Genomic DNA, 16,344 nt, shown 5'->3' with positions numbered 1-16,344 from the left:
TTCTTGATTCAGACGTCACACTCTTAGGCAGGGAAGAACCAGACCGATTTTAGAGTAACCGGAACATAGACATCAGGACTGCGCTCAGGAGGGGGTAGCAAATAACAGTATTCAAAAGTTCAAATATATATAGCCAAACAAAGGCATGTAAACATGGTGAAATGAGTCCTAGAAAACACAGGTCATGCAAAAGTGGTACTACCTTTATTTCTATATATAAGACGCTTTGGCAGTTCAACGTGTGATATTTAGGAACAGAGGGTGTACCTTCGTGTTGACAAACTTTCAACTTAGGTCATTGGGCAGGCACACTCAGCAACCTATGTGGTCCTCTAAATCATATACATACATAGATTATACTTATACTAGGTGTGAAATGTTGAGCTGTCTAAAATAGGAAATGAAATTAAAAGAAAACAGGGTGCCCTGCCTATAACTGATCCTATGAGGCTGATTTAAATCACACAGCTTGCAAGAACAAGCTGCTCTTTCTATTCAGAGCAGCAACAGAGCTCTTATTTGCAACCATACCAGTCAGATTCATTTCAAAACTGACACTTACATAGATTCATATACGCGGACAAGATGAGTTGTACTTCACCTTCACAATAAAACTATTCGCCAAAAATAATTGGCATATTCTAGTATTTTGTGATTTCACGAGGCCTGAAATAATAGTCAATACATAAGGTATATCACTGATTTTTTTCCTCATATGATTTTCTTGAACAGCAGTTTGAACAAACAAGACAACAGACCCTAAACCCTAAACAACCACTACTAAGCCATGTGAACATGAATGGCAGGATGACCAGTAGTACCAAGTGCAGCACCGCAGATTCTCATCTTGTAGGCAAGGTGACCACCTTCTGCGAGAAATCCATGCTACTCAAAACACACTCACATTGAGGTTTCAGGACATGGATGTTGATCTGACTATGACTCCAAAAAGGCTAGAAATCGCTGCAAAATAAATGGGAGTTGCGAATAAGTAATCAGAGAGATGGTTCGCAAATTTTCATTCAAAAACCATATTGTTACGCGTCTTACATATAGCCCAGAATTGAGCAGCAAGAACAATCCGGAACTTGAACTGCTTAAAACTCTCCCAGCACCACCTCAATGAAAGCACAAAGGTCACCTCTACTTAGTGGCACCCAGTTCCAGTGTAACATCTCAGCCCAGCAACTCCACACAAATCAGGCAGCAATACATTGAAAAAACATATGATCTACGTCTTCAGGACCCTCACACAACCCATTATTAGGCCCTCTTCTTTTTCACAATTGGAATCTCAAAGGCAACTTGTCAAGCAGCAGTTGCCACATGAAAACCTTAATTTTCATATGCAGCTTCAGCACCCAGGAAACTCTCCTTCATATTGATCGACTCCCCTTAGTAGTAAAAAGAACTCCAGACTCACATCCAGGTGCTAGGTGCACATTTCCAATTTCAGTTATACTCCCTCTGTAAACTAATATAAGAGCGTTAAGATCACTATTTTAGTGATCTAAATGCTCTTATATTAGTTTACAGAGGGAGTAACTTATAAGAGAACTCTAAAGCTCACATACTACGTTTCTACACAAAAATTTGTCCTCAAAGCTCATCACCAACTCCCCATTGCAGTAAGCTTCAGGAATTTGAATGTCTGGATCAACACACTCACAAAAGAGAGTAGGGGAACGAAAATGCAAAAAAGGTGCCTTACCAGACCAGGGAACGTTCCAAACAACTGTCCTCTCCCCATTTTAAACGGCCCCCAAATCCAAATGGTTTCTGCAACAATGTCTAAGAAAATTTCTGCAGTTCAGTCATTACCATACATAAGACAATTGCTGATATGATGTGAAGAATATCTTTTCTCCTGATGTACAGGTTGCAGCCACAATGACAGTGGATCACCTTTGGTTTGCACATTTTTATCATTTGCATGCATTACTGATGGATCGAAGCAGGGAAAATTCCCCAGCAAGGAAGATGGTCCGACCAGCAGGCCAGGCGAAGGTGGCAGACGCAGAAAACCCGGCATCAGAAGAACACAAAATCATTAAGATAATTACTTGATTTCTCTGCCTATATATTTGTTTTTGCTCAGCAGAAAAGAAAATATGCACTGTTCGCCCGAGATAGAGTCAGCTTGCATTAAGATAACTAGTCATTAACCCGTGCATCTGCACGGGCTAGTATTTTTATATAACCCCTTTTTTATAAATAAGGATTAATTATTATTCTTGTAAGTAAACTTTGTAGACACTATATAGTAAAAACAAATGAATGTCATGTGTTCTATAATTTTTTTTCTTCAGCATAGTTTTACTCGGGTATTTTGATGGATTGTCCAAGGATGACATATGAAGGCTAAACCGTAGTGCAGATACACACACCATGATTCACAAAGAGCATCATAGAATTGTTGTAGTTGTGGTGAAATGACTACATACTTGATGAAAAAGTGGACCAAAGCTCTAGTACTACAAACACAGTAGGACAATTCCAATCAGGAGATCTAATCAAGTGCATTAAAGATCATGGGCATGGATATGTCCACCATGATCACTTCCAGGTCCTTTAGATTTTCCCATTAAGATGCCAACAGTAGTTACCCTTAGTCCTCTTCAATATCTGAAAAAAATTCTCCTTCTGTACAATGTGAACACAGTTTAATATTAGATGAAAGGGCAACCAACACACATAACCTTTTTACACTGAATCACTCGATGGAAAAATAAATCAATTTAGAATACATGCATAAGAATGATAATTCTCTATGTACAAATCAAACTTCTCTATAATTACCATTCATATAAGAATGCCTTGTTATATAATTTACTTGTTCTCATTCAACTACTCATGTTTACCATTCCTTCATTCATACACAAAGCACTCGGATTGACCATCTTACCTTTGACCCTCCATCCATTTTTCCTAAACCTGTATATGGTTATTAATGTGATTTAACTTGTTTGTAACTTGTTATTTTCATGCACCTTTCGCTCACTGTCCTTTTGCAACAGCAGTCAGCAGCATGTGGCATTGCTCTCTAGAGACCCTTTTCCATTGCCTTGTACCCTAGATGCCGCCACTGTTAGGTAAATAAGAAACTCTTATCTAGTTACACAGATCTGGTAACAAAAAGCAGATTAATCATCCAGAGATTAAATATAAGTGCTTGTTATTTGCAGAGATAAAACTTTGAAGGTACACGTTTTCAACTATATTCTTCTGGAAATAAAACATGATTCCCCACCCGTCCTCAAAAATATTGAATATTTACTAAGATTTGCTTGCAACGGGAAGAGGGAAAAATGTCTAGAGATAAATCAGTGCTAATTCTACGCAGTTCCATTAATAGTGATACATGCAAAAAGTATGTGTCCTATTCCAGTCGATATGAAAATATGTCTGAAGAAAAGGTTTCTGGCACAAAGTGCATTTTGAAAAATTATATATGCATATACAAATCTATTTATGCCAGGAAAGCACAACAGAAGTAATAGTTCTACTCAGTGCGCACAGTGGAGGTAAAGTCATAGATCCACTCACTTTGTGCACGTAGATTTAACATAGAATATGTAGACTATTTACATCGTGTATAACTCATTTCGATATATTATAAAAAGCAGGTAAAGGTACAATTTAGGTAGATCGTAGCAGAAGATTAACTATTTAAAATGAGTTAAATAGAATATATATTCATTACTTAGTAATAGTTGCAAGCTGATCAAATATGAATGTTTCCATTTTTATATGAAGCATCATCATCTAGAGCCTTTCTGCTTGCATCGCTGGAGGTGATGGTGACAATTAAAGCTGACTCTCATCCTCGTGGACTCTGTATAGCACATAATCAAGTCCTGGCACATCCAGAATTATCTTTTTGTGATTCTACTTTAGGAATCATGCAAATTTGGCGGAAAACTACAATGAAACGATGGGTCAGAGAACACTTCTGGAACTGGGATTACTTGCTACTACTTGAATTAGGGTATGGGTAAAGGTCAACAACTGAAATTAAGCAATTTCCGCTGCACCAGTCTGCTGCAGTGCATACAGTACTGAGTGCGTACACCTGGCTGCCTCGTCGACGACTGCGGAAATTAAGCCTGCATCTAACGTAGTTGGTATACCTCGGTATGCCTCCTACATTGTCTCGAATAAGCTAGACATAGATGTTTGGCTCGTGCGTGGTTGGCCGTTAAGAAGATTTGAAAGGCTGGAGAGTATGAATTTCAACACGTTCTCTTTTAATCAATTACAATCTTGCAGAATAGACTATCGTCCTAGCCATATCAACTTCAACAAAAAATTCTTGTTAAACTTAACGAACATACCAATGTTTCATGTTGTGAGACTGGCAATTATTCTAAAACCACTCAGTCCAAAATATCTGGGTCGTCATGAACTTGCAAGTCAACATTATAATTATCTTATGAGATCAATTCAATCCTTAACCCATAGCTAAAAAAATTATTCTAGATCTGACATGATCATGTAGGGAAGTGGACATGCTTAGCATTTACCAGGTCAGGGCTGCTGCCCACGGCTATACGAACTTGGCGCTGGCCAGCGCTACTGCTAAAGTTTAATCTGCCACAGTACAGAGAGTCAATGGGGGGAGGCAGAGACATGCATCAAAGTATTAGCTAATTCCATGCCAGCACCCAAATATATGAACTACCCAAATCTACAGCACACGCAGAGTAATATCAAGCCTACCTTTGTCCGTGTCTGGAGGAATTACTGCAGCCGGCATGTACCGGTATTCAAAAGAAGCTCTTGGAGGGGCTGGCCTGATGCTAGCAGTACTTGCCAACGTCTTCTAGCATGTGCCTCCCAAGGCACTTCACTTTGTCGGGACAAAACGCTCATGAGTTTCTTTTGCAACTGATCTGCAGGTTTCGTTCTTCTAGAATAAGAAATTAAGATCCATATAAATAAATAAGGAAAACACATTTTGTTCCTCATGGCTGATTGCAGATTGCTTACACCACAAAATTCTGGTGCTTACCGTATAAACCCTCCATCAAATATTCTGGGCGCCCACAAAGCATGCGTGCTGGAGAGTCCATCGGGAATCATCGCCTACTCCACATCTTGTTGTGGGTTGTTTCTATAAATCAGATCTGAGCACATGGATGATATGTGCCATTGAATAGCCTTGCGTGGAGGCGCATGAACACATGAGATGAATTCTCCTCCCACTTGTACCGGCCAATAAATTGGGGGAAGGACGCAACATCTGCTCAATTTCTTCCTTTATCACGGAAGGAGATGGAAAGAGATTAGATGTGTTTCTCCTCATTACTACTACTTTTATAAGGAAAGGAAACGTAAGGAGAGGAGTCAGGTTGCCTCACGCAGGTGGAATAGGTGTAGCGGGCCTCATGATCATCCGATGGCTGTTAATTGATTATTACCTAATCTAATGGATGAAAATTTCTAACCTCCAGGATTAACGTGGAGCCTCGTTTGGTGCCTCCAATTAGTAAATATAAATATAAGATTACTTGAGCATTGTGTCATGAACAAATGAACGAAAAGAGGAAAGGAAAAACCTAGACACGACTAATATATACCGTTGCCCTGGAACTGGCAATGGCTTCATACCGTTTGTTTCTGCATCTCCGAAGAAACAAATCACTGTCAGCCATGCGCTGGCCACCCCCAGGCATTGTGTACTCTTACCTTGCTTGAGCCCTGTGCTATGGTGTGGTCATGTTTCAGTTATGTTGGTACAATAGTTTTGTCATTTCTCAGGTTTCATTTGTTATAATCACAAACTCAAATAGTTAAGGGAAAGATGCAGCTTGTAAATATACAGCAGCTAACTTTACCCACAGTGGTTGATTGAATGAAACTCACTGTCACATAGTTGACAGAAAGCAGCCACATCCGTTTTACAGAACCCGAAGCTAGAAGTAGCATGAAAACAAGAACAACATAAACATGACCACTGCCAAGAGAACTTCTGTAGATTGTCGCACGCCATCTTGTCAACAAGGTGAACACAACAGCTAACTTTGAACTTGGAAAGCTGGTCTGACAACGACTCCATCGAATCTGGACAAACAACACAAAGAAAGGTCGGACATCACAGAAAATTTTCTGCCGATTTGTGCAGAATGAAGAGTTCACGAGCTTAAAGTAAGAAGCTGTAGGCACTTAGGTAGTATCAGTGTATCACAGGGAAGAGGTAGAGTAGTGTTGTCAAATTGGTAATATATTCATCTCAACTGAATTGGAAACATGTGACTGCAAACACTCAACTTTAGTCTGCTTAGCATTGTAATTTGCTACGAGTTGGAACACAGCAATACTGGCATGAACATAAAAAAATGAGTCAAGAAAAATTCAGTGGTGCAGAATTGGTACAGAACACTTATAATAAACAGAATAGGTGCTGCCCAACACCCAACTACAAAAATGAGTCACAAAAGGGAAATAAATAGGAAACTTTGCTAATGCACAGCCACCTGAAAACTCCTTAAGTTTCAGTCAATCATCTCAACTGACTTTTTTTTTAGATTAGGAGAACAGTCATGTTATGAGGATCTGAAGGTGGAGATTGACAGTAATGGACAAGAATTTTGGTTGCCTGTGCAATGATAAGATAAGCAGTCTTAGTCTTATGAGGTTGATTTCAGATTAAACAGCTCGCGCGCACAAGCTGTTCTTATTATTTAGATATCTAGGGCAACTTAGGATCTTGATTGTGACTGTACCAGTTAAGCAGATTCATGTCAAACTAACATGATGAGATAAACTATACATGTGAAGATGACTAAAAGAAAATGTTTCTGCCTCCTCCTATAGCTATCACAAGAGAAGTGTACAAAATGACTCGCACTTACCGTAATGAGTTTCCTCAAGGTGAAACAATTCAAGCTAAACTGGACGTACACTTGTATTCCTTCTACATTACCTTAACCATCAAAATTATTCAGAAATATTTATCGTGATCTAGTTTTTTGTGATTCCATCAGGACTCATGCATCATAAGCTACTCGTAGTGTGCAAGATATTTTTGTTCTTACCAATCTCTTTCTATTAAATGGCAATTGAAATAAACTGGCTTAGCTTTCTCACAAGCACACGAAAATAAACACTACTTAACCATGTAACCAAGAAATACCAATTGCAATAATGAACGATTAAGCATTAGACAGGTTGTTGTCTTTGTCACCGTCGTCCTTCCAGTGGCGGACGACTGCCCAGGGGTTGCGACGTCCTTGATTGGCCGCCGTTGCGTGCTCGTGGCGGAGCCGCTCCAGACTCCACCTCGCGTAGTCGGCCACGTCCGGCTCGCGACGACTCTCGGGCACAGACTCCAGCCCACGCTGCCCGTTCTTGGCCTTGCCCTTGCCGGCGAGGACAAGGATTGCGCGCTCAGACTCGGTCAACCTTATCTTGTAGAGCTGGTCGTTGATCCGGCGCCAACAGCGGGAGGTTGTCTGTGTGGTGGTCCAGGATCAATCCTTGGCACAGACCAGCACGACGTCCGGGTTGACGAGCACCCAGTCCAGTGCCACATCCGACTTGGCGAAGGCAGAGTGGCGTGCCACATTGCCCCTCTCCTGGCGGTCCTCCTCAAAGGCCGCCTTGTCGGTCACCGTCTCAGCACGCAAACAGAAGACACCGCTGCAGCGTCCGAGGTATAGTAAAGGAGGCGGCACACACATTGGTGATTGCTAGGAATGTATCCTCCTTCACGACGGCTATGTGCCATCTAGGCAGGGATGGTGGTGCCACCTCCTTGCCTCGGCTAAAACAGGGCGACGGGGCGCGGGTTGGACGAGGTGCGCGGTGAGAAGGGCGCCTCATGGCGGCGACGCCGGCTCCTTGACGCGGTGACGCGGCGGTGAGGACGGCACCGGACCACGGTCAAACAGCAACCGCTCAAGCTGGCGCGCGTACTCCTCGTCCATCAGTGCGGTTGCTGCTGCTCCTTGTCGTCAGAAATCACCACCTCCTCCTTGACCGTGGCCGCCGACGGACTAGTGGACACTGACGGGCCCGGAGACCATCGACTGAGGTGCCACGACTTGGACGACCCCAAGGATCCACCTGCCGACGTCGAGAACCACACGGAGCCGCCGGCTCCTTGACGCGGTGACGCGGCGGTGAGGGTGGCACCAAACCACGGTAGAACAGCGACCGCTCAAGCTTGCGCGCGTACTCCACGTCCGTCAGTGCGGTTGCTGCTGCTCCTTGTTGTCGTCGGAGATCACCACCTCCTCCTCCTCCTTGACGACGTACCGGTAGATGCCGACGGGCCCAAAGACCATCTACGAAGGTGCCACGATCTGGACGACCCCGGGGATCCACCTGCCGGCGTTGAGAAACACTCAGAGCCGCTACCGGACTTGACCATCTCTGTGAAGGAGATGAGAGGACTGGAGAGGAGGAGAGGAGAGGCAGAGGTGCGCAGAGTGCAAATGCTGACAAGATGGGGTTTGCCGGCGAGGTCGTACAACTTAAATAGATGGTGGTGCTTACACCGGCAAACCTCCCACCAGTTTGCTTCCACCGAAATTCAGACATGAGGAAATGTCCTTACAACTGTGGTGCTTGTCTTGGGTTGGCCATTGTTAGATTTTCTTTGTTATAATTACTCTTAAGTTTTTAAAATGGTCACTTGAAAAATATGAAGTACATCAGTTACTTCTTCATACAAATTGATTCCCATTGCATGAAAAGTTGTTTATATATTAACTAGTAGTAAAAAACACACCAGATTTATCCAGGTGCCACACCACCTCATCAGCACAGAGCCCCAGATGCACATTTCTAATTCCAATTTCCGTTATAAGAGAATCCCAAAGCTCACGTACTACGTTCCTCCACACCAAAATCTGTTCTGACAGAGATGATCACCCTCTCCCCGTTGCAATAAGCTCTGGAAACTGTAATGTCTGGATCACCACATATACTGAAGAGAGCAGGGAAACTAATGCAAGAAAGGTGCATTACCAGACCAGATATCATTCCAAAAAATAATATTTCTCCATTTTATATGGTCCCCCCAATTCAGATGGTTTCTGCAACAATGTCTAGGCAAATTTCTGCAATGAAGATTATTTTAACTTCCTGATGATAGTGTTGTTTTTCAATATGTACAGGATACAGCCACCATCACAGTGGATCACCTTTGGTTTGCACATTTTTATCGTTTGTGTGCATTACTGATGGATGGAAGCAGGGGAGAACTCCCCAGCAAGGAAGATGGTCCGACCAGCAGGCCGGACATGCATGGCAGCAGGCACGCCAAGGTGGCAGACGCACAAGAACAGAAAATCATTCAGTGCTTGCTAGTAAAGCCCTCGACCATGTAGATTTTAAGACTTGTTTTCTCTGCCTATATATTTGCTTTTTGCTCAGCAGAAAAGTAAATGTGCATTGTTTGCCAGAAACAGCGGGTAAGCTTGCATTCAGATAATTACTTGAGCATTGTGTGAGGAACAAACGGATGCAAAGAGGAAAGGGAAAACGTAGAACACAACTAATATATAGCGTTGCCATTTGTCAGATTTCATTTTCTATAATAACAAACTCTAATAGTTGAGAAAAGGATGTGGCTTGTAACTATACAACAGCTAGCTTTACCCACAGTTGTTGGTTGACTGAAACTCACTGTCACATTGTAGACGGAGAGCAGCCACATCCATGTTACAGAACCCGAAGCTAGAAGTAGCATGAAAACAGGAACAATGTAAACATGACCACTCCCAAGAGAATTTCTGTAGATTGTCACACGCCAGCTTGTCCGAAAGGTGATCACAACAGCGAGAAACTCCACGCCATCGAAGCCATAATCACTTTGAACTCGGAAAGCTGATCTGACAATGACTCGATCGAATCTGGAAAAATAAGACAAAGAAAGCTCAGACATCATAGAAAAATTTCTGCCCAATTTGTGCCTACTGAAGAGTTTACAAGTTTAAAGTAACAAGCTGTAGGTACTTAGGTAGTATCACAGGGAAGATGCAGAACGGTATTGTCACATTGGTAATATTCACCTCGACAAAATTTGAAACATGTGTGACTGCAAGCACTCAGCTTTAGTGTGTTTAGCATGTAATTTGCAATACAAGTTGGAATGCATAGCCATACTGGCATGAACATAAAGAAATGAGTCATGGAAAACTTAGCCTTAGAGAATCGGCGCATTCATGTTGCAGGAGTTCATAAACACCTAGAAACCTAGCATTATAACAAAGGTATAATTAAAATGGGAAAGAAACTAGGTGCGCTGGTGGCAGGAACCAACAGAAACCATCCCAGTATGAAAACCGAGTCACAAAACAGGGTGTCCAAATCATAATTACTAATACACGATCACCTGAAACCTCCATAAGTTTCAGTCAATCATCTCACCCATATGGTTTACTTTCAGATTAGTAGAATGACCATGATGTGAGGCTCAAAGATTGGTGGAGATTAACAGGAATAAAAAAAAATCAGTTGCTTGTGCAATGATAAGCACTCCCTTGATCTTTTGAGGCTGATTTCAAGATGTTGAGATAAAATTTCAGTTGCCTGTGAACACAAGCTGTTCTTATTTGGAGCAGTGACCCATGATCTTATTTGTGACCGCAGAAGTTATGCAGGTTTATTTTAACAAAACATCGTGATATAAAATTATAAATGTGAATAAAAGAAAACAAAACAAGGAACACAATTATATTCCCAAGCTTGCTTGGTTGTCCGCCGGCGAGTGAGGGCGAGGGAGCCACGGCCAGCCGCCGGGAAACCCTGGACGAGATGGGAATGGGGAGGAGCCGTCGGCTGTGTGCGTTTCTCTCTGCTGGGCTGCTGGATGGATGCCGAAACGGCCCTCGGCTGGCAATAACGGGCTCACTTTCCTGGCCCAGCAAATGCTAAACAGAAAGTGAAAACCATCCATCTCAACAAAAAAGAGTAGCCTCTCAAAAACAAAAGAGTTTGTCTACCCATAAAAAAAAGAGTTTGTCTAAAAAAAAAGAGAGGTAAAAATCATTCAAAGTTCAGCTGTACGAACCCGCTAGATTTTGGTGATATACAGAGGTGCCGTGGGGGCATGCGTCCTTGCAGAATACATAGGCCTCCGGTGAGTTGGGTATTTGCCCGAACATGATATATGTGGTGAGCGGATTCAAATTTGCACACATGCTACTGGAGATAGGCCATTGGAAATAATAATAAAAAAATTGCAAGGGAATAATGAAGTTATTAGATGGGTGTGGTGGCTGGATTTTTTTAGTACATGGACAACATTTAGAAATATATAAACATTTTATTAAAATACGCAAACACTTTCTTAAAAATAAATGAAGATTTTTATGAAATGTATGATCACCTTTCTAATTACATGATGAGCAGTTTTTTAGTACATGATAAAAAAGAATTACACTATGAATATTTTTAAAATACGCCATGAATAATTTTAATTCATGGTCTTTTTTTATTACACAATGAAGGTTTTCGAAAAACACAATGACCATGTTCAGAACACACGACAAAAAATTTCAATACATGACGTATATTTTTTTTATAGACGTGAACATTTTTGGAAAATGTGATGAACATTCTTAAAGTGCAACAAACCTTTTTTTTAAGACACAATGAAGACTTCTTTTTAATACACGATGAATATTTGTTAATAAAACACATGCATGCTATCCTTAAAATACAGGATGGCCATTTCTTTAAATACACTATAAACAATTTTAACGTGCAGTATTTTTTTAATACACGACAAACATTTTTTCAAAAACATGATGATATTTTTAAATCACAGGATAGACATTTTTAATAAACCACAGGCATTTTTAAGACATGATGATCGTTATTTAAATATCTGATGAATATTTTCTAAAAATATATTAAATATTTTTAAAGTACATGAGAAAATTCTTAATACACAACTTTTTAAGAGAAATGAATATTTTTAAATACTACCTGGTATATATGCACCTAGCAGTATAACAAACTTCTAGCTTAAAAAGAAGAAAGAAACTGGATGTATTGGTAGTGAGAACCAACACACAAGCTGCTGTCAGCCATCCTAGTACAGAAATGATGCACAAAACTGGAAACAAAACAAAACTGGGTGCCCTCTCAAATTCATCTTTACAGAATTTCTAATACACAATCACCTAAAAAATTCCATAAGTTTCAGTAATTAATAGCATTGTCACATTGGTAATATTGAATATTGATTTCAACTGAATTCGAAACATGTTACTGCAAACACTCGCTTTAGTGTGTTTATTGAAATTGTAGTTTGCAACACAAGTTGGAATATATAGCCGGACTGAGGCCAGTCAACATAAAGAAATGAGTCGTAAAAAACTTTAAGTGGTACTTCCATGCTACACAGGACAGCAAGAAATCATATACTACAAGGCACCTAGCAGTACAACAAACTTCTAACTAGAAAACAAGGAAAGAAACTAGGGGCATTGGTAGCGACAACCAACACACTAGGTGCTGTAATCCATCCGAGTACAAAAATTTGTCACAAAAAGGAAAGTGAAACAAAACTGGGTGCCCCCTCCAATTCATCTTACAGGATAGCTAATACACAATCACCTGAAAATTCCTTGAGTTTTAGTCAATCATCTCGACGGACATGATTTGCTTTGGGATTAGGAGAACAACATGATATGAGGACCTAAGGGTGGTGACGATTGACTGCAATAAATAAGAATTGTATTTTTTTACAGGAAGAAATAAGAATTATATTGCACACATATCTGAGAGTTTACGAGCTAAAAGGAACGAACTATATGTACCTAGGTAGAGGCACATTGGTAATATTCATCAAAACTGAATTTGAAACATGTGGCTGCAAACACTCGCTTCAGTGTGCCAAGTATTGGAATTTGAAATACAAAGTTGGAACACATAGCCCGACAGAGGCCCAACAACATAAAGAACCAAGTTATGAAAAACTAAGTCCATACTGGTAAAAAAAATGATGCACAAAAAAGAAGGAAAAACAAAACTGTATCCCCCCTTGAATTCATCTTACAAAATTGCTAATACACAGTAACCTGAAAACTCTTCAAGTTTCACCAATCATCTCAAAATAATATGACTTGCTTTCAGATTAGGACAACTATGATACGAGGACGTCAGAGTGGTGGAGATTGACTGCAATAAAAAAGAATTTCAATTATGTGGTGCAATGATAAGCATTCCTTCGACTTCCCACGAGCACAAGAAAATAAACACTATTGAATCATGTAAATAAAAATGAACAACCAAGCATTAGACAAGCTGTGTGTTAATTATGAAGGGAAGGAGATAGCCAGGATGCAATAAAAAAAATTACCACTTCATATTGTCGGCAAAGACAACAACGATGGTGGGAAGTTGGTGTATATGAGTGTATGAAGCGTGCATTGCTTTGCACAAACCATCTGAAGCTGCATCGTCTTGACATCCAGTGAGAAATATTCAAAGAGTAACTTCTCTAGAGGTGAGGTTTTTCTCCTTGTGAAGAGCAAGTACTTCTGTGTTGCATCTCTGATAAGATATTTGTACCTAGAATCTAGTGAGATTGACTTCTCCACCTGCCACTGGCTAGGACTCCCGCTTTCGTTTTGCGCAATGGTATAGCTGAGATGAGATGCAAATTCACCATCGAAACCAAACATCCCAAGCCTGCCTTCCCCTGCCTCCACAAAGACTAAACCTTGCCCAGTCCAATCTCCAGGTGGGAGGTCAGCAACAGAGAATTCCATCCTCATGGTGTCAAACACGAGCAACTTATTTATGCTTATCACAGCCCAGTCCCAGTAGAAGCGGCCATAAGCATAATGGCGCCTCTGACAAGAAATGGGGCCATGTGACATGGTGATCGACTCGAACCTATCAAGGCCCAAATCACTCAAATCCTTGGATGCAATAGTTTGCCATTGTCCGGTGCTCGAAGAGAAGATGAAGGCAGACAGACTAGTTTCGCACTGTGCCATCAAGATGACTCTGAATGTTGTCTCTCCCGCCGCTGCCTCCTCCACGCCGAGGGGAATGAGGAAGGGCTTGCACCGCACATCGCGGGCCATGGGGAACGAGTGCTCAAGCGAAGCGGCTAGGTCGTGAGGTACCGGGGGGAGCAGGACGTACCGCCGGTGCAAGGGGTCGCACACCGCGAGCTCGCGGAAGACCGGAGACCGCTCATCTTCTCTGGGGCCGCGGTTGAGGAGGACGCGGCCGTCGCGGACGTCCTGGACGGTCCAGCGGCAGTGGGAAGGGAGGAAGGCGAAGGAGAAGTCAGCGGCGAGGGTGAGCGCGCAGGCCGCGGGCGCGGAGTGGTTAGGCGGCAGGGCTGGGTGGTACCCGTCCGGATCGAGGAAGCCAAGAAGCAGTGGTGCGTGGAGGCGGCAGAATCTGCGGGGGAAGGATCCGTCAATGGCGAGTCGGCGGAAGGAGACGCAGGCCGCGGAGGCGCGGGCGAGATCGGCCAGGTCGGGCAGGCGGAGGAAGATCTGTTCGAGGAGGTGGTCGGGGATGTCCATCTCCCATTTTCTTTTTGCGGGTCGCCATTGGCGTGGAGGTGGGGAATGGCCGGCGAGGTAGGGCGGAGGAGGCAACCGCCAGGAAAACCCTGGACGAGATGGAATTGGGAGGAGCTGCCGGCTGTGAGTGAGGGCACTCGAAGCTGGAATGGGCCTTGGCTGGTAATAACGAGCCCAGTTTTCAGGCCCCGCTCAGACTGCCATCTAATCGTAGTGGCTCAGGCCCTGCTCAGCCACTACGCCACGATCTGAAGATAACCGCATCTAAACGTTATCGTTTTGCTGTCGGATACCTGCGGTCGGAACTCGACTGCCATCTAATCGTAACCGCACCTGATCGGAATTTCAAATTATACATCTGAAGATAACTAAAAGAGAACTTTTATGCCTCCTTACATCTATCAAAAGAAAAAAGTGTACAAAACGGGCTTTCTTTGACTTGAATGAATTTCCTCGAGGTGAAACACTCCCAAGGTAAACTGGATATAAAGTTCTGTTCCTTCTACTTTATCTTGATCATCAAAACTACTACTCGAAAATAATTACAATGACTAGCTGTTTTTAATGTTTCCATCAGGACTCATGCATAAGCTAGTCATAGTGTGCAAGCTATATTTTTTTTTCTTACCAACCTCATTCTCTTAAATGGCAATTGGAACAAACAAGACAGCAAAAAACAATTATGTTCCCAAGCTGGCTTGGCTTTCTCACAAGCACATGAAAATAAACAAGACTACCCAGCCATGTAACCAAGAATTATCAAATGTAACAATGAGCGATCAACCATTACACAAGTTGTGTGATAATAAGGATGCAATAGGAAGCTTACCTCTTCATATTGCCGGTGAAGACAACAATGATGGTGGGAAGTTGGTATATAATGTGTGTCCCGAGCATCATGGGCTGGCATTGTTTCACACAAACCCTCTGAAGCTGCAATGTCTTGACGTCCATTGAGAAATATTCATATTGTGCGTAGCCTAGAGATGGGCGTGGCACGGCTGCTGTCCTTATCAATAGCAAGTACGTGTCGGTTGCAGCTTTGATATAATACTTGTACCCAGAATCTAGTGAGATTGTCTTCTCCATCTGCCATTGGCTGGGACTCTCACCTTTGTTAAGCGCAATGGTATAGCTGAGGTCAGATGTAGTTTCACTATGGAAACCAAACATCCCAAGCCTGCCTTCCCTGCCTCCACAATGGCAATACCTTCCTTGCTCCATTTTCCAGGTGGGAGGTCAACAACGACAGAGAACTCCATCGTCCTGATGTCAAGCATGAGCATCTTTTTCGTCGAGATCATCAAATACCAATAGAAGCAGCCATAAGCATAGCTGCGTCTAATAAAACAAGGGGAGATCTGTGACGCCATGAAATATTGGTCACTGGTAATGCCCAAATCACTCCAGCCCTTGGATGCAGCAGCTATCCATTGTCCGGTGCTTGAAGAGAAAACGGAGGCGGTTATCATGGTTTCGTAATGTGCCAACCATATCACTCTGAATGATGCCTCTTCCTCCGTTGCAGTTGCTGCTGCTGCCGCCTCCTCGCTGAGGGGAACGAGTAAAGGCACGCACCAAAGCTCGGGTAGCGTGGGATCTGGATGCTCCATAGAAGGGACTAGGTGGTTAGGTACCGGGGGAAGCAGGATGTAGCGGCGGTGCAAGGGATCGCACACCACAAGCTCCGTGAAGTTGGGCATCTCCTCGTCCAATTCGGGTAATGCGATTGAGGAGGACGAGGCCGCCGCGGATGTCCTGCACTCTCCAGCGGCAGTGGGAGGGGAGGAAGGAGAAGGAGAAGTCGGCGGCAAGGGCGAGCGCGCGGGCGGCGGGGGCG

The 16,344-nt window shown here is 42.7% G+C and overlaps 1 protein-coding gene across 1 annotated transcript; it reads right to left on the bottom strand.

Annotated features, from left to right (window-relative positions):
- Positions 1-12,037: 12,037 nt before the first annotated feature.
- On the bottom strand, positions 12,038-15,113 carry LOC123166501 (uncharacterized). The gene is made up of 2 exons (XM_044584309.1): positions 13,319-15,113; positions 12,038-13,137 (listed from the first exon to the last, which is right to left on the bottom strand). The coding sequence occupies exon 1, from the start codon at positions 14,502-14,504 to the stop codon at positions 13,323-13,325; it is 1,182 nt and encodes a 393-aa protein (XP_044440244.1). The 5' UTR covers positions 14,505-15,113; the 3' UTR covers positions 12,038-13,137; positions 13,319-13,322.
- Positions 15,114-16,344: the final 1,231 nt, after the last annotated feature.

Source organism: Triticum aestivum, chromosome 7D (genome assembly GCF_018294505.1).
Source record: "Triticum aestivum cultivar Chinese Spring chromosome 7D, IWGSC CS RefSeq v2.1, whole genome shotgun sequence".
Classification (NCBI taxonomy): domain Eukaryota; kingdom Viridiplantae; phylum Streptophyta; class Magnoliopsida; order Poales; family Poaceae; genus Triticum; species Triticum aestivum.
The sequence above is the reverse complement of the archived record's forward strand: the minus strand, read 5'-3'. Positions and strand labels throughout refer to the sequence as shown.

What these genes read in the sequence shown, in the direction of transcription:
- LOC123166501 (XM_044584309.1), bottom strand. Translation starts at nt 14,504, where the DNA reads ATGGACATCCCCGACCACCTCCTCGAACAGATCTTCCTCCGCCTGCCC.